The sequence below is a fragment of the Dipodomys spectabilis genome, unplaced genomic scaffold (assembly GCF_019054845.1).
Source record: "Dipodomys spectabilis isolate Male_0828 unplaced genomic scaffold, ASM1905484v1 ptg000176l, whole genome shotgun sequence".
Taxonomy (NCBI): Eukaryota; Metazoa; Chordata; class Mammalia; order Rodentia; family Heteromyidae; genus Dipodomys; species Dipodomys spectabilis.
In genome coordinates, this window is record NW_024870853.1 from 2,279,170 (window position 1) to 2,302,391 (window position 23,222).

The 23,222-nt window shown below is 46.7% G+C and overlaps 1 protein-coding gene across 4 annotated transcripts; it reads right to left on the bottom strand.

Annotated features, from left to right (window-relative positions):
* Positions 1 to 9,412, bottom strand: Gjb1 (gap junction protein beta 1). Of its 4 annotated transcripts, none has more exons than XM_042694938.1 (2): positions 9,333 to 9,412; positions 1 to 1,535 (listed from the first exon to the last, which is right to left on the bottom strand). In XM_042694938.1, the coding sequence occupies exon 2, from the start codon at positions 1,517 to 1,519 to the stop codon at positions 668 to 670; it is 852 nt and encodes a 283-aa protein (XP_042550872.1). In that variant the 5' UTR covers positions 1,520 to 1,535; positions 9,333 to 9,412; the 3' UTR covers positions 1 to 667. The 4 variants fall into 4 exon arrangements, with proteins under 4 accessions (XP_042550872.1, XP_042550873.1, XP_042550875.1 ...); XM_042694939.1 differs by having other exon boundaries at positions 1 to 1,542; positions 9,314 to 9,356; XM_042694941.1 differs by having other exon boundaries at positions 1 to 1,542; positions 9,333 to 9,350.
* Between the last annotated feature and the right edge of the window lie 13,810 nt (positions 9,413 to 23,222).

A 23,222-nucleotide genomic window follows, 5' to 3' on the forward strand; every position in this document is an offset into this window, starting at 1 on the left:
TTCATTTACTGTAAAATCCTGTTTAATGTGTAACATTTCAGGCTGAGAAAGGCCTTGGGGACTGGAGACAGGGGCAGCCCTGACCAACCCCCACATCAACTTATCTGCCTGTTCCTCTCTCCCTAATTCCTTCACCTCAGACTTGTCCTCTTTTTTTCCTGTGGCAGCAGCAAGGCAAGCTCTGTTCCTCCTTTCTGCTGCTTGCTACCCTCCTTTCTCCACCCACATGTCCACAGCACCGCTCCTTCACTGGCTTACCCCCATCCCTTCCCACTGATAGGACTCTAGAAACAGGAGCTCTGACAGTGCAGGGTTAAGATTAGTTTCATAATTGGAGACATTGTCAGAGCAGCCCATCTCTTGTCCACAGTGGTCCCAGGGAGAGGGTGAGGGAAGAAGAAGAGGTTGCCTGCCACAGGAGCTTGTTCATAGCCCCAGTAACAGTGAACACTGCTGCAGAGGTGACCTCTAGCTCCCCAATCCCTCTAACTCCTCAGACAGAAAGGCCTCGGAGGAAGGGAAAGAGAGAGGGAAAGAAGGTTTGGAGAGAGTAATCCCTAGCAGGCAGAGGCCTGCTCACTGGCAGGGGAAAAAAGAGGGGCAGGCCCAGGGCAGGGTTGGGAGGTGGTGGGATAGGAGGTTGCCTGGTACACACACACTCATGGCCTCAGCAGGCTGAGCAGCGATCACTCTTCTCAGCCAGCCCGGCCCCGGTGCCAGGGCTTCGCCGCAGTATGTCTTTCAGAGAGCCATCCTGCTCGCTCAGCAGCTTGTTGATCTCATTCTGCTTGTACTCAGGTGAGAGACGGTGGCCAAAGCCCGAGCCCTTGCGGGAGGGTGGATTGGAGCGGCGCTGGGCTCTACGAGCACAGGCCCGGATGATGAGGTACACCACCTCCGCCACGTTGAGGATGATGCAGATGCCGGAGGCAGCGAGCATAAAGACGGTGAAGACGGTCTTCTCAGTAGGGCGTGACACAAAGCAGTCCACAGTGTTAGGACAAGGATAGGCTTCACACTTGACCAGCCGGACCATAGCATAGCCAGGGTAGAGCAGATAGAATACGTACATGAAGACGGCCTCAAACAGCAGCCGGAACACCACACTGATGACATATGTCCACCATAGTGTCCCTGAGATGTGCACCTTGTGCCTCTTCACCTCCTCCAAGTGAAGGGGATCCCCATGGCCTTCAAGCCGCAGCATTTTCTTCTCTATGTGCTGCTGGTGAGCCACATGCATGGCCACGAGGAGAGCAGGAGTGGAAACTAAGATGAGCTGTAGGGACCACAGACGCACATGGGAAATGGGGAAAAAGTGGTCATAGCAGACACTGTTGCAGCCAGGCTGGAGGGTATTGCAGATGAAGGAAGACTTCTCATCACCCCACACACTCTCTGCAGCCACCACCAGCACCATGATTCGAAAGATGAAGATGACTGACAGCCATACTCGGCCAATGGCAGTAGAATGCCGATTCACGCCACTCAGCAACGTGTATAAACCTGTCCAGTTCATCCTGCCTCATTCACACCTGCAAAACATGAGTCAGGAAGCAAAATATCAGGAAGGCGTGGGGCAGGCAATAAGCACCATGATGTTGCCAGATCCTCCACCCCCCAACACACATCCAAGAGCCAGTAACAGGAAAGCAAGGATAAGCATAGCTTTTCCCCACCAGCTCCTCTCTTTCACTAGCATTTCCACCTCCTCATTCACTTGACTTGACCTCCCTGAGCCCATCCCCCTTCTTCAATCATCCTACATTCCTTCCAGTCCCTTCCATCACCAGGCCCATCTTATTCTGCCATTAGCCATTGCTTCTGGCTTCCCTTCCTCAGCTCCTTAACCTCCGACCCCTCCAGGCAAATCCAACAAAGCTGTTACCTTGGGGAGCGCCTATCCTTGAGGCCACCCAGACAGGTCCCCTATGGTCTCATGTCTGTGTAGGGGGAGTGGTCCCTGAGTCCGCGCCTGCGTCCCAATTCATCGCCGCCCGGTGCTGGGGAGTCATATGCTGCTTTATACCCAGTGTTTGTACAATAGGACCTTTGTGGGGCTGTGAACAACGCCCTTTAGAATTCAGATCAAACGCCCTGACTTCCGCCCACCCTACACACAGAGCACTTGTGTCCCAGCGCCGGACACCCAGCCTGCACCCACCTGTTCTGTGCCCGCCCGGTCCATCGCCGCACCGCCCCCTGGCCCCACCAGGAGAATGGACACAGGGAGCCGGGAGGGAGGGAGAACACAGACAGGTTCATGTAACATAGGCCCTCTGTAGACCAGGAGGCTTTGGGCTGAAGCCCTCCCCCACAGCCCTATCAGAAACTTAGGGTCAGCAGGAATTTTTCCCAAGCTTAGGTCTCCTCCAGGGTGTGGGTGAAGTTCAGAGAAGGAGACCAATCTCATGTTTATCAAGCCAGCAACTGGAATAATCATTTTCCCATACATTCTTTTGACACATTTAGCAAGCCTGTTTGTTACCCCATTTTCTTGAAGCTCAGATAAGTAACTCAAGGTCCAAAGCTAGAAAGTGGGAGTGTGGGATAAAACACTAAAGCAAGATCAGTACAAAGGCTAAACTTTGTTCTGGACACCAGCAGACCTTGTGCTTTTGTAGATGGTGACAGCAAAAGAAAATCCTAGCCATTGTGAAGAAGATGAAGATGAAGAAGAAGAAGAAGGAGAAGGAGAAGGAAGAGAAGAAGAGGAGGAGGAGGAGGAGGAAGAGAGAGGGAGGGAGGAGAGAAGCAGGGGGAAAGAGAGAGAAAGAAAGATAAGAAGAAAGAAAGAGAGAAAGAGAGAAAAGAAAACAAAGGTTAGCACTAGGAATGTGGCTTAGTAGTAGAGTGGCTTGCCTAGCATGCATGAAGCCATGGGTTCAAATTCCTCAGTACCACATAAACAGGAAAAGCTGAAAGTGGCATTGCGATTCAAGTGGTAGAGTACTAGGCTGAGTGAAAGAAGCTCAGGTACAGTGCCCAGGACCTGAGTTCAAGCCCCACAACTGATAACATGCCCACGCGCATGCGCGCGCGCACACATACATACATACATACATACATACATACACACACACACACATACACACACACACACACAAAAAAAAAAACACAAACACCAAGGTTAGCCTGGTGCTGATGGCTCTTGCCTATAATCCTAGCTACTCAGTCAGGTGAGATCTGAGGACTGCAGCTCAAAGCTAGCCAGGGCAGAAAAGCCCCTGAGACCCCTCTCTCCAACTAACCAGCAAAAATGCTCGAAGTAAAGCCGGGAACTGGTGGTTCTCTCTTGTAATCCTAGCTACTCAGGAGGCTGAGATCTGAGGTTTGAAGGCAGCCTATGCAGAAAAGACTGTGAGACTCTCATCTGCAATTAACCACCAGAAAACCAGAAGTGAATCTGTCACTCAAAGTGGGAGAGCAGGGGCTAGGAAGGTGGCTCAGTGGTAGAGTGCTTGCCTTGCATGCCTGAGGCCCTGGGTTCGATTCCTCAGCACCACATAAGCAGAAAAAAAAGCCGGAAGTGGTGCTATAGCTCAAGTGGTAGAGCGCTAGCCTTGAGCTGAAGAGCTGAGGGACAGCGGCCAGGCCCAGAGTTCAGGCCCCACCACCGGACCCCCCAAAAAAAAAAAAAAAGAAAGAAAGGAAGCTTCTCCCTATTTCCCACTACTGCTACCATTGAGTTTCTAGGAAGTCCTTCTAGAAGCAGGGAACTGGATATGAGGAGTGCACCCCAGACCTGAACCTGAACAAAATATTTCCCTAGAGCAACTCTACAAAGGAACAGTGGCTGCAGGAAGAAGCTCTACATTCACTTCTGGTTCATCCCCTGTATTGTGCAGGGAAGGGCAGGGTACGGAAACTGGAAAAGTTGGATAGTGAGCTGGACTCTTGTGGCTTATGCCTGTAAATCCTAGCTCAGAAGGCTGAGATCTGGGGATTGAGGTTCAAAGCCAGCAGGGGCAGGAAAGTCCATGAGACTCTTCAAATAAGCACCAAAAAAAACCCCCATATGTGGAGCTGTAACTCAAGTGGTAGAACACTAGCCTTGAGCCAAAACAAAACAAAATTCAAGGATACCACCCAGGCACTGAGTTCAAGTCCTAGTACCAGCACAGACACACAAAAAAATTGGACAGTGAGGGAAAAAGAAACTGGTGATTTCAGTGTGGTAGTAAGAGCCTGTACTCCCAGTTACTCTGGAGCTAAGCCTGGAGGATCACTTGAGCTCAAGGGTTTGAGAATAGCCAGGACAGCCTAGTGTCATTTTGTCTGCAAAACAAAACAAACTGGAGGAAGATGTGATAGTCTACAGGACACAGGTTTCTATTGAGAACAATGTTTCTTCACTTAGCTGAAATAATTTTTAAAAATAAGAGCATGAGGGAAGGGTTGACATTATTCAAAAAGAAATGTACTCTTGCCGGGCACTGGTGGTTCACACCCGTAATCCTACCTACTGAGGAAGCTGAGATCAGAAGATTGTGGTTCGAAGCCAGCCCAGTCAGGAAAGTCCATGAGAGTCTTATCGACAATAAATTACTCAGAAAAAGCCAGAAGTGGCGCTGTAGCTCAAGTGGTAGAGCAAAAAGAAGGTCATGGATAGCACCTAGGCCCTGAGTTCAAGGCTCAGGACTGGCAAAAAAAATGTACCCTTTACCTGACTTATGTAACTATAATTCCTCTGCATATCACCTTTATAATAACAATAAAAATTAAATAAAAATAAAACAAGCCTTGGGGAGTTGGTGCTATGTATCTAAATCAGCATAAGGAAAAGGAGGCATGGGGTCCTTTCTCTCAAGCCAGAGTTCTGTAAGCAAAGCTGCTGAAGGAGACATGTGATTAGTTGTAAAGAAATGCTGGGAGGGCTGGGAATGTGGCTCAGTGGTAGAGTGCTTGCTTACTATGCATGAAGCCCTGGGTTCGATTCCTCAGTACCACATAAACAGAAAAAGCCAGAAGTGGTGCTGTGGCTCAAGAGGTAGAGTATTAGCCTTGAGCAAAGGAAGCTCAGAGACAGTGCCCAGGCCGTGAGTTCAAGCCCCAGGACTGGCAAAAAGAAAAAAAAGAAATGCTGAGAGCAGTGAGACATGTTAGACTATTCAGGTTGGTGGCAGAAAAGAATTGTTAAGACCATTTACTGAGCACCTGTTATATGTTAGGCCCTTGTGCATGCACTATCTCACATGATCCTCAGTACAACCCCATGAGATAGAGTGTGCTTTATCCTCATATCATAAAGAAAACCAAGACAAACCCAGGTGAAAGGACTTGCCAAAGAGTCACACAGCAAGTTCCAGAGCTGGGATTTGAGGCATGTCATGCTGACTCAAGAGATCATATTCTTTCTCATAGACTACTTTACAACTTTCTTTCCAAGGGGGGGGCGGAGAGAGAGAGAGAGAGAGAGAGAGAGAGAGAGTATGCTGGAGCTTGAACTCAGGGGGCCTGGGCCCCACACCTTAGCTATTTTGTTCAAGGGTAGCACTCTACTACTTGAGCCACAGTTCCACTTCTTGCTTTTTAGTGATTGATTTGGGATAAGAACTTCAAACCACAATCCTCAGATCTCAGCCTTATGAGTAAGTAACTAGGATTACAGCCCTGAGCCATGGGTGCCCAGCGTTGTTTTTTTGTTTTGTTTTGTTTTTTAGGACCAGAGGACTCAAAACTGGTCTATGTTTTATTCTGGTTTTACCTCTTCTTTTTTTTTTTTCTTCCATAAATTGACATCTCTTTCCTTTCCTTTCCTTTTCTTTCCTCTCCTTCTCCTTTCCTTCTCCCTTTCCTTCCGTTTGCATAGGATTTCACTATATAGCCAAGGCTTGCTTCAAATTTCAAATCTACCTTCCCAGTGCTGGCCTTGCCATGCCTAGCTTTCCCAGGTTCCCAAGGCCTCCTCATTCAGTTTGTTTTTCTGACCTTTGTCAGTGTGTTTTATCAATCCCCAAAGCAAATCTTAATTGTATTCTTCTCTCTTTCCCTCAGGGGTTCCCTACAGACATTCTGGTCACCTCTGACTCTCTAGGTTCCAGGCCTCTTATCTTGAGTTCCTTGGGAGATAGCCAGTAGCTCACTGTGGGCCCTAAGAACCCTTCTGTGGGCACTGGGATTTCAATTTTTGCTTTCCCATTGGAAGGTAAACTGATTTCTATGTCAACACCAGTGCCTCAAGGGTTGAATTTTAAAAACATCTAGGGTTGTGACCTGATTTTGAAATTCAACTTGTTTTCTAGACTTTGGGTTAAAGTCCGAGTATTGATATGCTTGCTCTATGTTGCGCCAGGCGTGTTTTGCTCCCAATTTTAATTAGGTAAGACTGTCAAGCCAGTTGCCACAGCATTAAACACAGTAATGAACCAAGAGATGGCATTTCATCTTTACTGTTTTGCTGTAAATATCCCCATTTTTTAGCCCAAGAAGTTGAGGCTCAGAGAGGTTTGGACCTTGCATCTGTGGCAATTGTCCTGTTGCCCAGGGGCAGAATCAGGTTTCAAATGTCTTTTCCTCTGATCTCAAAGCTTTTGTACACAGCACTACTTTTGCTGCCTTCTCTTTTTAAGAAGTTTAGATTCTGAGACCAGGCCCCCAACTCAAAAACCTGAACTTTTTTTTTTTTTTGGTCAGTTATGGGGCCTGAACTCTGAGCCTGGGTGCTGTCCCTCAGATCTTCAGCTCAAGGTGAGTGCTGTACCACTTGAGCCACAGCACCACTTCCAGCTTTTCTGCTTATGTGGTGCTGAAGAATCGAACCCAGGGCCTCAAGCATGCAAGGAAAGCACTCTACCACTGAGCCACCTTCCCAGCCCCAAACCTGAACTTCATGTGCACGCTTGCACATGTGTGCATGCGCACACCCACAGCACAATGATCACATCTGTCTATCTATGTCTCTCTCTCTCTCTCTGTCCTGTCCTTTCTTCCAACTGAAGGGAAATCCTAGTGTTCAAGGAACTTGGGAACAAGGGACTTGGGCTGGATGAGGCTGTGTTCTGTCCACACGCCATGCTTTTGTGCCCCTGTTTCTCAGGCAACTTGTGGTCAGGAAGGGATATAGTAGGACTTTTATATTTTCTTTTCTTTTTTTTGTCGGTTATGGGGCCTGAAATCTTGGCTGGGCACTGTCCCTTAGCCCTTCAGCTCAAGGCTAGTAACTCCACTTGAGCCACAGCGCCACTTCTGGCTTTTCTGCTTATGTGGTGTTGAGGAATTGAACCCAAGGCCTCATGCATGCAAGGCAAGCACTCTACCACTGACCCACCTTCCCAGTCCTTTTATATTTTCTTTTTTTTTTTTTTGGTTGGCCGTGGGGCTTGAACTCTGGGCCTGGGCGCTGTCCCTCAGCTCTTCAGCTCAAGGCGAGCGCTCTACCACTTGAGCTACGGCGCCACTTCCAGTTTTCTGGTGGTTTATTGGAGATAGTAGTCTCACGGTCTCTCCTGCCCGGGCTGGCTTTGAACCTCGATCCTCAGATCTCAGCCTCCTGAGTAGCTAGGATTACAGGCGTGAGCCACCAGCGCCCGGCTCCTTTTATATTTTCTTCTTGCAGTTTCCTTCTGGGTTTCTGGCTGCCTTCATCAGTTTGGTGTGGCTAAGACAAATTTCCTCCATTCTCTCTCTTTCTCTGCTTATCATCTCTGCCTCTACCCCTGCCCCTTGGTTTTGCTGTATTTCAGACATGGGATATAGCTTCTACACCCTGCCACACAGAGGTTTATGACCAGGCTTGGTCTTAGCCACATTGGTCCATTCCATTTTCCTTCCTCCTCCCCCTCTGATGTGTGATCTTTTCATATAACTTCTGCTAATGTCAGTACCCTGTCCTGTCTGGACTTCCCCCACTTACTCCTCCACCACCCAGCTGACTTCCTATTGCTCTTTACTTGGGTTCTTTACTTGAAAGTCACCCTTTAGGGAATAACAACCCCATGGTTGTTAGGATGATCTTCAATTCACAGATGAGGTAATAAGAGAAGGAGTAGTCAGGAGCTGCTTGCTGTAATCCTAGCTACCCAGGAGGTTGAGATCTGCCCATCATCCTTTGAAGGCAGCCTGAAAAGTCTGGGGGATTCTTACGTCCAATTAATCAGCAAAAAGCCAGAAATGGAGCTGTGGCTCAAGAGCTAGAGTGCCAGCTTTGAGTGATAAAAAAGCTAAGGGATAGAACATAGGGCCTGAATTCAAGCCCCAGTACTGGCAACAACAACGAAAAGATATGGAGTTTATGAAACAGCTGGTAAGGAGATTTCAGAACTCAGTTCGGTGGGAGTTCTCTTGGCCCCTTGCCCAAGCCTGGGCTCCCTTTCCTATTGCTATGCTGCATCCTCATCTAGACTCCTGTCCACAAAAACTCTAGTGGTCTATCTTTTATCCCCATTTCATTTCTAAGTTTGAGCATTCTTCTTTGCCATTACTAGCAGCTGGAACAACTTTCAAACATCTCCTTTAGATCCCCAGGCCATTACTTACCTCAAGCTCAGCCTGAGTCTGCCTGCCTCCCTCAAGAAAGCGCAAATGCATTCATGAACTTATATCTTTGTAGCCCTGTTAGCTGGTTCTTGGTGGGGGTCTACTGAAGACTTTGTCTTCTTTCTGTCCATAGCCTCATACTGGATTCATGCCTGGCTTGACTTGTAATCCGGGAAGGAAAACAGCATTTGACATTGCCCAATGGTCCAGCTGAACCCTAACCCCACATGGCAGGAAATGTCTCAGAGAAGTATACTTGGCCATCTTACATCAAGGAAGTTCTCAAGTCTATCTTTCTGTGAGTTTGACCCTCTGAGGATGAGGGAATCATTAGCTGAGAAAAAATAGACTAAGAGAAGCAGTTTCAAGTCTGGAAAGAGGATAAGAACTAGAGGCTTCAGGGGAAAACTAAGCAAGCCTGGCACCTGGTAGAAGGGACCTTGCCTGGGATCTAAGGGAAGCATGGAAGGGAAGGAAGGGAAGGTTTCTATGTGGTAGAATGTTCAAGTCAAGAGAAGAAAGACCCATGGGTTGGGAAGGTGGCTCAATGGTAGAGTGCTTGCCTTGCATGCCTGAGGCCCTGGGTTCGATTCCTCAGCACCACATAAGAAAAAAGCCAGAAGTGGCACTGTGGCTCAAGTGGTAGAGCACTAGCCTTGAGCTGAAGAGCTGAGGGACAGTGCCCAGGCCCAGAGTTCAGGCCCCACGACCAGACCTCCCCCCCAAAAAAAAAGAGAGAAGAAAGACCCAGACCAGTCCTTACCTGACTTTTTGTCCCTCTGTGTGACACAAAGCCCTCCCTGGCCCACCTCCCTCAGTCCCCCAGACTCCTCACCTCCCCGAAACTGCCATACCTGGCTGCTTCTGCCCTTTCCCAGGGAATGTCTGCAGGCGTGCCTGTCCTATGCTACCACGTAGTGTCAGCCCAACCCAGGGGAGGGACAATAAGCCAAGGGCCGGAGCTAGAAATGGCCCACAGCCCAAGAGGAACCAAACATTAACCAGCCCCACCTCCTTCCCTACACAACTATTAAACAAGATTGATCTCTGGAGCTCCCAAAAAGCTTGGAGCTCTAGATCATATAGCCTGGAGTTATTTCCATGTCTCAGAAGAAGAAAGACATCGCTGTCACCCAGGTGTCCATGTTTGGCCTGGGGGGGAGGGGGAGCTGGACCTGGCTCCTCTATGTCTTTCAGTCTTCCCCCACCTCTGGCCCTAGGTGCATCTTCTTTGTGGAAATGTAGCTAGAATATTGGGTGTCATTCCTTTCCAATCCTATCCTCTAAACTATATGGGCATGCAGAGGGGAAGATGAATCCCATGGCTGGTAGATGATTGTGAGGTCATGGTAGGGGATGGCAGTGCTTCCCATCCATATGGCAGTACATCACAGCACACGGACAGACCAAAGTGTTTCCAGTCCCATCCCAGAAACTTTGAAGCCTTCAAAGGAATTGTCTACAATCTCAGGACAGTTGAATTGCAAAGTAAATCTTGGCAATCATTAGGTAAACAGAGAATGTCAACCATTAACCCAAGGACCTGTCTAGTTTCAAGGTCTCCACCACCCAGGACCCTGCTAAGTGTGCAGCTTCATTGACAGTGAAGGAAGATGTGAAGCCAGCTGAAAGTAATCCCTTATTTTCTGCTATTAACCAAGCTTAAACTCTCCCCCAGGAAGAAACCAGGCCTCAGCTTCCCTTGGCTACACCTTACCACATATCTTCACTGGACACTTACTGGGAACCCTGCTGTGTGCTGGGATCAGGGGGTAGAGGAAGAATGGATATCCTAGTAGCCCTTAAAGAATTTATTGGGCTGGGGTGTGGCTCCATGGTACAGGGCTTGCCTAGCCTTGGGTTCAATCCTCAGCAGCTGCAAACAAACAAAAAACACAAAAATTCTTTTTTTTAAATTTTTTTTATTGTGAACATACTGTACAGAGGGGTTACAATTACATGGGCAAGATAATTAGTACATTTCTTATCAAGCATTGCAGCCTCCTCCTTTGTTTACCCTTCACATCCCTTCCCAGCTTCCCCCCGCCCAAAAAAAACACAAAAATTCTTGAGGACACATGACCAAATCCAAGAAAATGCTATGTGTATTCAATTCTATGGTTCTCACTTTGATGGCTGAGAAAGTTCAAAGGAGAGAGAGAGAGGAATAAGTTGAAGCAATCAGGGAAGGTTTCTTGGAGGAGGTGAGATTTAAGCAGAAAAGTAAAAGGAGATGGAAATAAAAAGGAGATGGAAATAAAAATATTATAAGAGGAACAGTATGAATAAAGGCAGAGTTGGGATGAGCAAAGCTTGTCTAAGAAGTAGTACGGACACAAAACTGTTGGGCGGCTATGGAAGAAATAATGTCAGCTAAGGGGCTCAGAGCAAGAAGGAGCATTTTAAGTCTAATAGAGAATCCCTGTAGTGAGAATAGTAAACTTGGTGTGAGGCGAAGCAGCCAGAATTCACAGGAGATGGAGGATGGGAATTGCGGGGCCCTGGCTGAATGCTCTTCTTTGGTACTTGGTGATCTCTGCTTGAGTAGAGGTTGGAGTGGATGGAAAGGACTAGCATTTCTTGAGTCCTTAATGCATGGAAGGAAATGACCAAAGTGCTTTACAAGTGTTACTTACAGCGCAAAATAACTATGAAGCCTGGCACCAGTGCTCATACTTATAATCCTAGGTATTAAAGAAGCTAAGATGGGAGGTCTCAAGTTCAAAGCCAGCCCAGGCAGCAAAGTCTGAGATTCTTATCTGTTTAACCAGCAGAAAGCTAGGCTGAAGGTGTTGCTCAAATGGTAGAGTGCCAACCTTAAGCAAGCAAAGCAAAGCAAGTGAGAAGCCTTGAGTTCAAACCCCAGTACTGGCACTAAACAAACAAACAAATAAATAAATGTCCTAAGAAATGTGCACTCTTAATATTTCCATGGTAAGGGAGAATTGAAGCACACAGCCTAGTAAGTAACAAAGCTATATTTGAACCCAGGCAGTCTGGCTCCAGAACTTGTTAGCTAAGCAGTAATCCCTGACTACAGAAAGTTCGAAGCTAACAGGAGAGATGAGCCAGATACCCGAGTCTCTACAATCAGGGAGCAGCACTAATTGCCATAAGTAGATAGGTACATACGAGGTGCTGGAGCAGTTGAGGTCTGAGGGAAGAGTAGGTTTTATGGAAAAAGGAGAGATGGAGGGACCAAGCATTCCAGGTGACAGGGAGCTGTGCAGTGTGTTCAAGGATTGGTGGGCAGACCTGTTTGACCAGAAGAGAGAGCTCCTATAGCCAAAATCCTAGGGAAGAAAGTTCAGGTCAATATTGGCGGGCACTTATTGTTCCTGGTAGTCCTGGCAGACTGTCTTTAAGGTGCGTGTAGTCCTTGGGCCTACAGGAAGTCTGAGATACTGTTACCAGGATGGCATTATGCATGACCTGTTTACTCCTCTTTGAGCACATCTATGGCTGGGTGCTGCTGTCCACCTAGGAAGAGAAACTGGCAGGAGAGAGAAGAGGAAAGGAGAAAGAAGGGAAGGGGAGGAGAGTGGAGAGGAGAGGGACTGGAGAAGAGGAGAATATTGATGAGAGGAAGGGTGAGAAGGAGAGGGAAGAGGAGGGGAGGAAAGAAGAGGGGAGAGAAGAGTGGAGGGGAGGAAAGAAGAGAAGGGGAAAGGAGGAAAGGGGAAGACAGGAGAGAAGAGAGGGTAAGGTGAGAAGGGGGGAGAAAAGGGGAGGGGAAGAGAGAAGGTGAGGGGGATGGAAGAGGACAGAAGAGGAAGACAGAGGAGGAGAGGAGAATGGAGGGGAGGAGAGGGAAAAGAATGGGAGAGGAGGAAAGAAGAGGAAAGAGGAGGAGAGGGGAAATGAGGAGAGAAGAGGAGGAGAGAAGAGAGGAGAGAGGAAAGGAGTCAACAATGAGAGGAGTGAACAATGTTGATGGACTTGCTCCTGCAAAGCAGCTGATTTTAGTTGCTATCTTGATTCCTAAGCAGACTTTTTTTTTTCTTGCCATGAATAGTATCAGGTAATATTTAACCATTTCGGATCAGGCTGCTCATTTCTTGTAATTAATTCAAGGAGATCTTGAGTAGCTCCTGATACATACAAGGTAAAAGACCTTAGACATAATAAACCTATCTCCAGGAGGGCTCAAACAGCAGCCCAAACAAGTGTCTGCCCATTCCTGTCCCACTTAACACGAGGAAAATGGATAGAGGAAACTGGTCATGTTATTTAAGAGTGTATCTGGCCACAGTTTCCATCAGAGTTCAGGGCAGCAGATTTCATAAAGGGAATCAGTGGCCTGGTGAGAGGCTGGCTGTCGACATCATTACAAGAGCAGGGTTGGCTGCCCAGGCAACAGCAATCTTGAGGCATTCTGGGGTGGCAGGCAGCAGAGTTGCATTGCATGTGGAGTCCATCATGTGCCTGTCCCTGGGCTTTATTAGCAAACAAAATGTGGCATTTTGGATGACTTTGATCAATGAGACAGCTTTACTCTATGGCTCAGAAATCAAAAGGGACAGCTTCCAATATAAACGTTGCTTATGACACACAAGCAAAAACGGTTCCCAAATGGGTCCATAGGATTAAGGATGTGGTTAATGCAGAAAATTTGCAGAAAGGTTCAAAGGCCTTACTCCAGCTCAGGCTGTGCAAGGTTATGCAAATCATTCCCAATAAGGGGGGCTGGGGAAAGAGGGAAGTGGTCATGTATTCACAATTGCTGTTGTTTTTCACAAATCTTTCTCAAGAGGTTACACAATTATATGAACAAATCTAGGTTGGCATGCTACCACTTGAGACCTACCTCCAGCCTAGCTGTTTTTCTTTTCTTTTTTTCTATTTTGAAGATGAACTTAGTGCCTTTCCTGCTTAGTATGGTCTTGAACCTTGATCTTCTCTCAGACTCTTGAATAGCTAGGATTACACACTGAAGCCACTAGTGCCCGACCAATGAATCCATATTCTTAGAAGAGGATTACTGGAGGTCATTATCAATATTTTTCCAAAGGAATTTTTGAAGAACTGTGTTAATCTGCTTTCCATCTCTGTGACAAAATCCATGAGCTAATCAATCTATGGAGAAAGGTTTGGACTGGGAAGGTGGCTCAGTGGTAGAGCGCTTGCCTTGCATGCATGAGGCCCTGGCTTCGATTCCTCAACACCACATATGCAAAAAGAAAAAAAGCTGGAAGTGGCACTGTGGCTCAAGTGGTAGAGTGCTAGCCTTGAGCTGAAGAGCTGAGGGACAGCGCCCAGGCCCAGAGTTCAGGCCCCATGACTGGACCTCCCCCCCCCCCCCCAAAAAAAAAAAAAGAAGAAGAAAGGTTTATTTTGTCTCACAGTTTCAGAGGTTTCAGTCCATGATCAATTGGTCTGCTGCTTTGGGGCCTGTGATGAGGGAGCTTATCGAAGCGAGGAGCTCATGGTGTAGTGAAGCTGTTCACTTCATGGCAGCTGGGAAATAAAAGTCACAGGAAGAAGCCAAGTTCCTAATATCCTCTTATAGACACATCCTCAGTGATCTAAATTCTTTCCTTTTGCCTTCACCTCCTAAAGGCTTTTCTACTTCCCGAAGATGCTGCAAAGCTAAAGCCAAACTTTCAACACATGGGCCTCCTCTGGAGGAAAGGTCAGATCCAAATGAAAGCAAATGAATAATGAATTAGTACAGTATGCTAATTCACTTGACAGTCACATACCTTTTGCTCCAAGAAGTTTGGAGCCGTGTTGCAGTTTAGATCTCAGTAATTGGCCACAGTGACTGAAAGTTAAGGGAAATTGGGAACAAAAGCAAAGTTCTTTCATTCCTCCCTGCCCCAAAACATTCTTGCATGAACTATCCTAAAGCCAGTACCCCCACACTCGAGATAGGGTGCTCATTCAGCTAGTTACTAAAGCCTAAAAGTAAAAGGTACTTCTTGAGACTATAGATTTACTGAGAATGAAGACAAACAGCACCTTGTCTACTTCCTCTAATTTGCAATTCATTCTGCCCTTGTTTTTATATTTTGTGAAGCTCTGAAATTCTGAGATTTGAGGAGTGGTATGATGTTTCACTGGTATCTGATCACTGGATCAATCAGAGACTGTACTTGCAAAAGAGTCGAGAAAGTTCCACATCTGTGTGAGTGTGTGTGTGTGCTCATACCATAACTCCCCCCCTCCTTTTGTCGGTTGTGATGCTTGAACTCTGGGCCTGGGCGCTGTCCCTGCGCTCTTCAGCTCAAGACAAGCGCTCTACCACTTGAACCACAGTGCCACTTCCGGTTTTATAGTGGTTTATTGTAGATAAGAATCTCACAGATATTCCTGCCTGGGCTGGCTTTGAACTCTGATCCTTAGATCTCAGCCTCCTGAGTAGCTAGGATTACAGGCGTGAGCCACCGGCGCCCAGCAACTTCCCTCTCTTGCTTGACTTTTTTGTGTGCAAGTGCAGGCAGGGGCTTGAATGGAGGGCCTGGGCATAGTCCCTCAGCTCTTCAGCTCAAGGTGAGCGCTCTACCACTTGAACCACAGCACCACTTCCAGTATTTTCTGCTTATGTGGTGGCGAGGAATGGAACCTGGGGCCTCATGCACACGAGGTAAGCATTCCACTACTGAGTCACCTTCCCAGCTCCATGAATACATTTCCTGCCTGGGCTGGCTTCGAACTTTGATCCTCAGATCTCAGTCTCCTTTGTAGCTAGGATTACAGGTGTGAGTCACTGGTGCCTGTCTGTCCCTTAGTTTTTTCCCTCAGGCACTCTACCATTTGAGCCACTCCTTTACCTCTCAAGCTTTCCTACTTGGACTGGTTTCCAATTATAATCCTCAGATCTCAAGGGAGTGTGTGTGTGTCTGTGTGTGTGTGTCCTGGGGCTTAAACTCAAGGCTTAGGTGCTGTTCCAAAGTTTGTTTGTTTTTTTGTAGGTCTCAGTGCTTGAACTCAAGGCCTGGGTGTTGTCCCTGAGCTTTTTTGCTAGAGGCTAGGTAGGCCTGGTACTCTATCACTTTGAGCCACAGCACCACTTCTGGCTTTACAGAGGTTAACTGGAGATAAGAATCTCACAGACTTTCCTCCCCAAGTTGGCTTCAAACTTTGATCCTCCTATCTCAGCTTCCTGAGTTGATAGGATTACAGGCATGAGCCACCGGTGCCTGGCTCCTGCGTCAGTAATTATCAGCACTACCAGGCCACTTCTACATGTCATCATCACTACCAGATCAATACCTCAGGCAGCAGCAGGCTGATGGCAGCATAGTGTAGTCCAAGGTTTTTGCTGACTTGAAACATGACTCGTGGGAGGAATAGTGGCATATCCAGACAGGAAACTCAGTTAAGTTTTTCTCTTGTTCCACCAGTTACAATCAACCCTGCAGCAAATTTAAGGACATACTCTTAGGTCAATCCAGCTCTCTGAAACCATAAGCTCCATTGTCTTTGCCTGAGGCCCCCTCTCCACATTCTTGTGACTATACCCATCCATTGAGCCTGGATAGGGAATCAAAGCATGTGGTTACAAAGACTCCTGGATAGGAGCTGGGAAGGTGGCTCAGTGGTAAAGCGCTTGCCTTGCATGCCTCAGGCCCTGGGTTCGATTCCTCAGCACCACATAAGCAGAAAAAAAAAGCCGGAAGTGGCGCTGTGGCTCAAGTGGTAGCTAGCCTTGAGCTGAAGAGCTGAGGGACAGTGCCCAGGCCCAGAGTTCAGGCCCCACGACTGGACCCCCCAAAAAAAAAACAAAAACAAAAGCTCCTGGATAGCTTCACCCAGTGGGATTCTGGTATCCTGTTGAGGGAGAAAACTGTGGGCCTAAGAGGCACTTAGAAGAGCTTGCATTCAACATTTACTCTACCAGAATGCCTTTGGGCTTTGGGAAGACTGGTACTGGGGCTCGAACTCAGGGCCTCTTACTTGTGCTCAGCTTTTTTTTTTTTGGACTGGGGGTGGAGTGGCTGATAACAGTACTGAGGCTTGAACTTAGGGCCTGGGCACTGTCCTTGAGCAGCTGCTGCTTCTTCTCTTCTTCTTCTTCTTCTTTTTTTAATTTTTTTTTTTGGGTCCGGTCGTGGGGCCTGAACTCTGGGCCAGGGAGCTGTCCCTCAGCTCTTCAGCTCAAGGTTTTTTTCTTTTTGCTTATGTGGTGCTGAGGAATCAAACCCAGGGCCTCAGGCATGCAAGGCAAGCGCTCTACCACTGAGCCACCTTCCCAGCTGCCTCCTCCTCCTCTTCCTCCTCCTCCTCCTCCTCCTCTTCTTCTTTTTCTTCTTCTTTGGCTCAAGGGTAGCACTATACCACTGGGGCCACAGCTCCAATTCTGGCTTTTTGGTGGCTAACTGGAGATGAGTCTTAACGACTTTTTTGCCTGGGCTGGCTTTGAACCCCGATCCTCAGAACTCAGCCTCCTAAGTAGCTAGGATTACAGACATAAACCACCAGCTACTAGCTAATGTTAATTTTTTTTTTTTTGCCAATCCTCGGGCTTGAACTCAGGGCCTGAGTTCTGTCCCTGAGCTTCTTTTGCTCAAGGCTAGTACTCTCCCAATTGAGCCACAGTGCCACTTCTGGCTTTTTCTGTTTATGTGATACAGAGGAATTGAACCCAGGGCTTCATGCATACTAGGCAAGCACTCTACCACTAAGCCACATTCCCAGCCCTAATGTTTAATTTTGAAACAGGATCTTGTTATACAGCACAGACTAGTCTCACACTCAGGATCTTCATTTCCCAGCCTCCTGAGTGCTGGGATTATAAGCATGTACCACCACATCTTTCCCCTTTCTTTCTCATCTTTGCTTTGACATTTGGTAATAGATTATGTTTTTCTTGTATGCCTTTGCTGCTTGGGGCCTCCCTAGGTGAAATCCTATTCTAGTTGGATGTCCTGGGATTCTCCTCCCTCTTCTCACCCTAGAAACAAACACATTCAGAATAAGGTTTCCACAATGTATGGGGGCTTGTTTTTTTTTGGGGGGGGGGTTATAAAGGAAGGGCTTTGGCCTTGCCAAAAAGGCCTCCATTTTGGTTACTTTCCTTGCACAAAATAAAGACAATCAAGCTACTTCATTATCTCCTAGGAAATGGGTGGCCAGTGGCCCTGGGATTTGCCAGCATAAGGGTGCATCACAGAATGCCAAGTAGTTACTGATTTCTGAATGTAAGTGAGTGCTTTACAATAAACATCCACTGCTTTTTACTGACATTTCACCTCAGAGTGTTGGGGCTGGACTGAGTTATAGAAAGCACTGTTTGGCTCATTCCTAGAAAAACAATATTATCTGCAGAGCTGAGCTACCCTTCTTGATAAGGAAGGCCTTGCAAACCACCCAGTCACAAGTATTCCCAGGGCTACTCTGTACCCACCTCAAGCTGTGTTTCCTTGTGTTTAAACTATTAATTAACCCTTTGTTCCAAAGGTTTTCACTATGATCATTCACGGGTGCAAGTTAGTATATGCTAATCAGAGCAATCTATTTTATGACTCTCCTTGTCCCTCATTGCAGGTTCTTTTGGGGTCTCTTTTCCAAAGATTATCCCCCACACTCTGAGTGATTTATCTGTATCTGTAGTATCTTCAGCATGGAACTTTTTTGTTCAGTTTTGTGGTAATACTTCTGAGTCTGAACTTTTTTTTTTTTTTTTAAGATTATCACATAGTAGTTAGTTAACTCCTGAGAAATCTACATCTACATTCTTAGATAACATTTTTTTTGCCAGTCCTGGGGCTTGAACTCAGGACCTGGGGACTGTCCCTGAGCTGCTTCTTATTTATTTATTTATTTATTTATTTTTATTTTTTTTGTTGGTCATGAACTCTGGGCCTGGGCACTGTCCCTCACCTCTTCAGCTCAAGGCTAGCGCTCTAGCACTTGAGTCACATCACCACTTCTGGTTTTCTGGTAGTTTGTTGGAGATAAGAGTCTCATGGACTCTCCTGCCTGGGCTGGCTTTGAACCGTGATCTTCAGATCTCAGCCTTCTGAGTAGCTAGGATTACAGGTGTGAGCCACCAGGGCCCGGCATTTATATTTTTATTGTTGATTTGATGTACAGAGGGGTTACAGTTACATAAGTAAGGTAATAAGTACATTTCTTGTCAAACTTGTTACCCCTTACCTTATTTTTCTCCCACTTTCCCTCTTCCGCAATCCTCCCCTCTGCCAGCTGCTTGAGCCACAGCATCACTTCTGGCTTTTTTATGTGGAATTGCTAGGCAAGCACTTTATCACTAAGCCACATTCCCAGCCCCTGGAAGAGACTTTTTTGTGCTCATATTGGGGCTTTAACTCAGAGCCTAATTGAACTATTTACTCAGGTGCTCTACCACTTGAACTACACCTCTACTTCTAGCTTTTTTGGTGGTTAATTGGAGATAAGAGTCTTACAGATAGCCGGGTCCTGGTGGCTCACACTTACAATCCTAGCTATTCAGGAGGCTGAGATCTTATAATTTTGGTTTGAAGCCAGCCCAAGCAGGAAACTCCATGAGTCTCTTATCTACAATTAACCACCAGAATACTGGAAGTGGTGCTGTGGCTCAAAGTGATAGAGTGCTAGCCATGAGTGAAAAAGCTCAGAGACAGGGCCCAGGCCCTGAGTTCAAGTCCCACAACTGACAAAAAATAAAATAAGAGTCTCACAAACATACCTACCTGGACTGGCTTTGAACTATGATCCTCAGATCTCAGCTCTCTGAGTAGCTAGGATTATAGGTATGAGCCATTGGCTAGAAGAGTCTTTTCTGATGCTGATACTCTGAATTGGCTCCACTTCCAGTTCTACCCTGTGCTGTGCTCTTCACATTGGAAATGCTCCACTTCTGGCTTTTTGCTAGTTAATTAGAGATTGGGGGTCTCATGGATTTTCCTTCCCAAGCTGGCTTGAACTTCTATTCTCCAATCTCAACTTTCTGTGTAGCTTAGAATTATAGGCATGAACCACTGGCACCTGGCTTCAACGTTTTTTTTGGTTGGTCATGAGGCTTGAACTCTGGGCCTGGGTGCTGTCCCTGAGCTCTTCAGCTGAAGGTAAGTGCTCTACCACTTGAGCCACAGCACCACTTCTGGTTTTCTTGGCTTTGAACCATGATCCTCAGATCTCAGCCTCCTGAGTAGCTAGGATTACAGGTGTGAGCCATTGGCACCCAGCTTTCTTTTTTTTGTTTTTGTTTTTGTTTTTGTTTTTGTTTTTGTGTCCGGTCGTGGGGCCTGAACTCTGGGCCTGGGCGCTGTCCCTCAGCTCTTCAGCTCAAGGCTAGCGCTCTACCACTTGAGCTACAGCGCAACTTCCGGCTTTTTTCTTTTTTCTTATGTGGTGCTGAGGAATGGAACCCAGGGCCTTGAGCACGCAAGGCAAGCACTCTACCACTGAGCCACTTTCCCAGCCCTGGCACCCAGCTTTCTCCTGAAGTTTTGGTACATTTTTTTTTTGTCAGTCATGGGGCCTGAACTCTAGTCCTGGGCACTGTACCTGAGCTCTTCAGCTCAAGGCTAGCACTCTACCACTTGGGTCATAGTGCCACTTCGGTTTTCTGGTGGTTAATTGGAGATAAGAGTCTCACGGAGTTTGCTGCCTGGGCTGGCTTTGAACCATGATCCTCAGATCTCAGCCTCCTGAGTAGCTAAGTTTACAGGCGTGAGCCACTGGCACCTGGCTTTCCCCCAGAGTTTTTGTATATTTTTTTGTCAGTTGTGGGGCCTGAATTCTGGGCCCTCAGCTCTTCAGCTCAAGTCTAGCACTCTAGCTCTTGAGCCACAGCACCACTTCCAGCTTTTTCTGCTTATTTGGTGCTGAGGAATGGAACCCAGGACCTCATGCATGCAAGACAAGCAGTCTACCACTGAGCCACATTCCCAGCCCCTGTACAAATTTTTGTCTCTGAAGTTGTACCAGGTGCTAGTAACTCACACCTGTAATTCTAGTGACTCAGGAGCCTGAGATCTAAAGATCAAGATTTGAAGCAAGGCTAGGCAGGAAAGTTCATAAACTTCTTATCTCCAACTAGCCAGCAAAAAGCCAGAAGTGGAGATATGGCTCTATAAGTAGAGCACTAGCCGTGAGTGGAAAAACTAAGAGACAACACCCAGGCCTTGAGTTCAAGTCCCAGTACCAGCACCCTCCCCCCGCCCCACAAGCTCATGTGTAAGTGGTGGTAAACACTGATGTACCTGAGCACTCTACCATTAAGCCACATTCCCAGCCCCTCATACTCCCTTTTATTCATCTTCTCTTCTCCCCTTGGTCCTATCCCTCTTCTTGGGTGTACCCATTTCCTGATGTTGATTTTGTTGGGCTTTGACCTAGTCTTGCTAAAAGATTATACTATTTGCACTCTGGATAATCTACTATACTTGTTAATTCATTTGTAACCCCTTGCATACCAACCAAGTGTTTACTTACAGATTTATAGGCACATTCTAGCTGCCACAAGGAGGGAAATTATGCATTCTTTGTTTTACTGAGTCTGGCTTAAGGTAATCTTTTTCTAAATCCTTCAATTTCCTTATGAATGGTACAATATCATTCTTTCTAATGGGTGAATAAAATTACATTGTGCCTAAATATCACATTTTCTTTTGTTTTTATTTGTCGGTCATGAGGCTTGAACTCTAGGCCTGGGCCCTGTCCCTGCGCTCTTCAGCTCAAGGCAAGCTCTCTACCTCTTCAGCCACAGCGACACTTCTGGTTTTCTAGTGGTTTATTGGAGACCAGAGTCTCACGGACTTTTCCTGCCCCACCTGGCTTTCAACCACGATGCTCAGATTTCAGCCTCCTGAGTACCTAGGATTACAGGCATAAGCCACTGGCGCCCGGCCACATTTTCTTTTTTATTGCCAGTTGTGGGGCTTGAAGTCAAGGCCTGAGTTCTTCTTTTGGGGGTGAGGGGGTCCAGTCATGGGGCCTGAACTCTGGACCTGGGCACTGTCCCTCAGCTCTTCAGCTCAAGACTAGCACTCTACCACTTGAGCCACAGAGCCACTTCCGGCTTTTTTCTTTTTGCTTATGTGGTGCTGAGGAATTGAACCCAGGGCCTCATGCATGCAAGGCAAGTGCTCTACCACTGAGCCACCTTCCCAGCCCTGTCAAGGCCTGAGTTCTGTCCCTGAGCTTCTTTTGGTCAAGGCTAGCACTCTACCACTTGAGCCACAGTGATAATACTGGCTTTTTCTGCTTATGTGGTACTGAGGAATTGAACCCAGGGCTTCATGCATGCTAGGCAAGGACTCTACCACTAAACCACATTCCCCACCCAACATTTTCTTGATTCATTCAACCATTGATAGGCATCTGGGCTGATTCCATATCTTGGCCATTGCTGTAATGAACATAGTTATGCTGATGGATTAAAAAAATGAATTGTGGGGCTGGGAAGTTGGCTCAGTGGTAGAGCGCTTGCCTTGCATGCCTGAGGCCCTGGGTTCAATTCCTCAGCACCACATAAGCAAAAAGAAAAAAGTCAGAAGTGGTGCTGTGGCTCAAGTGGAAGGGCACTAGCCTTGAGCTGAAGAGCTGAGGGACAGTGTTCAGGCCCAGAGTTCAGGCCCCACAACCAGACCAAGAAAAAATGAATTGTATTTATTTTTGTTTATGGTGTATCAAGGAATTGAACCCAGGACCTCACACTTGCAAGGAAAACACTAAGTCTTATTCCTAGCCCCTGTGCTGATTGTAAACTTGTTTGTGTTCTATTGGACAGATGCCCAGGAGTGGAATTTCTGGGTCATAAGGTAGTTCTATGTTTAGCTTTTTATTTGTTTTTGGCTATTTTTCTGGTCATGGGGCTTGAACTCTGGGCTTGGTTGCTGTCCCTGAGCTCTTAAGCTCAAGGGCAGCACTCTACCACTTGAGCCACAGTGCCATTTCCGGTTTTCTGGTGGTTAATTGGAGATAAAGAGTCTTACAACCTTTCCTGCCTGGGCTGGCTTTGAACTGCAATCCTCAGATCTCAGCCTCCTGAGTAGCTAGGATTATAGGCATGAACCACCAGAGCCCAGCTATGTTTAGTTTTTTGAGGAAACTTCATACTACTTTCCAGTGTGGTTGAATAAGTTTACATTCCCACCAATAGTGTATTAGTGTTCCCTTTTGTCCACATTCCTGCCAGAATTTGTTGTTTGTTTCCTTGATGATGGCCATTCTAACTGGGGTTAGAATACTGAAATCTGTGTTGTTTTGATTTGAATTTCCTTTATGGCCAGAGATGTTGAGCATTTCTTCATGTGGGAAGACAGAAACTCTTTCTTTCTTTCTTTTTTGTTGGCTGTGGGGCTTGAACTCTGGGCCTGGACATTGTCCCTGAGCTCTTCAGCTGAAGGCTAGCACTCTACCACTTGAGCCACAGTGCCACTTTGGCTTTTTCTGTTGGTGTGGTGCTAAGGAATCAAACCCAGGGCCTCATGCATGCAAGGCAAACACTCTACCACTGTTACCTCCCCAGCCCCAGAAATTCTTATTGTTGTATTCTAGAAAAGTACTTGTGCCTTTGGTTTAAGTGTTTAAAAAAAACTGATTTCCAATAGACTGGAAATATTTACTGTTTCACCTAAAACTGTGTATGTTTAAGTGCAATCCATTGCAAAAAATGTTGTTTGAAAATAACAAATTAAATAAAAAAATAATAAAGGCAAGGAGCATAAATTATCCACAGGCCAATATACACATCACAGTGTATCTCAGGAAGTCTCATGCATGTTAAGCTCTTACACTGTCACTGACATACATCTTCACTACTTCCATAAATGGGGTACTGAACATCTGTG

Excerpts from the sequence above, each read along its gene's own strand:
- Gjb1 (XM_042694938.1), bottom strand. The coding sequence starts at position 1,519 with ATGAACTGGACAGGTTTATACACGTTGCTGAGTGGCGTGAATCGGCAT.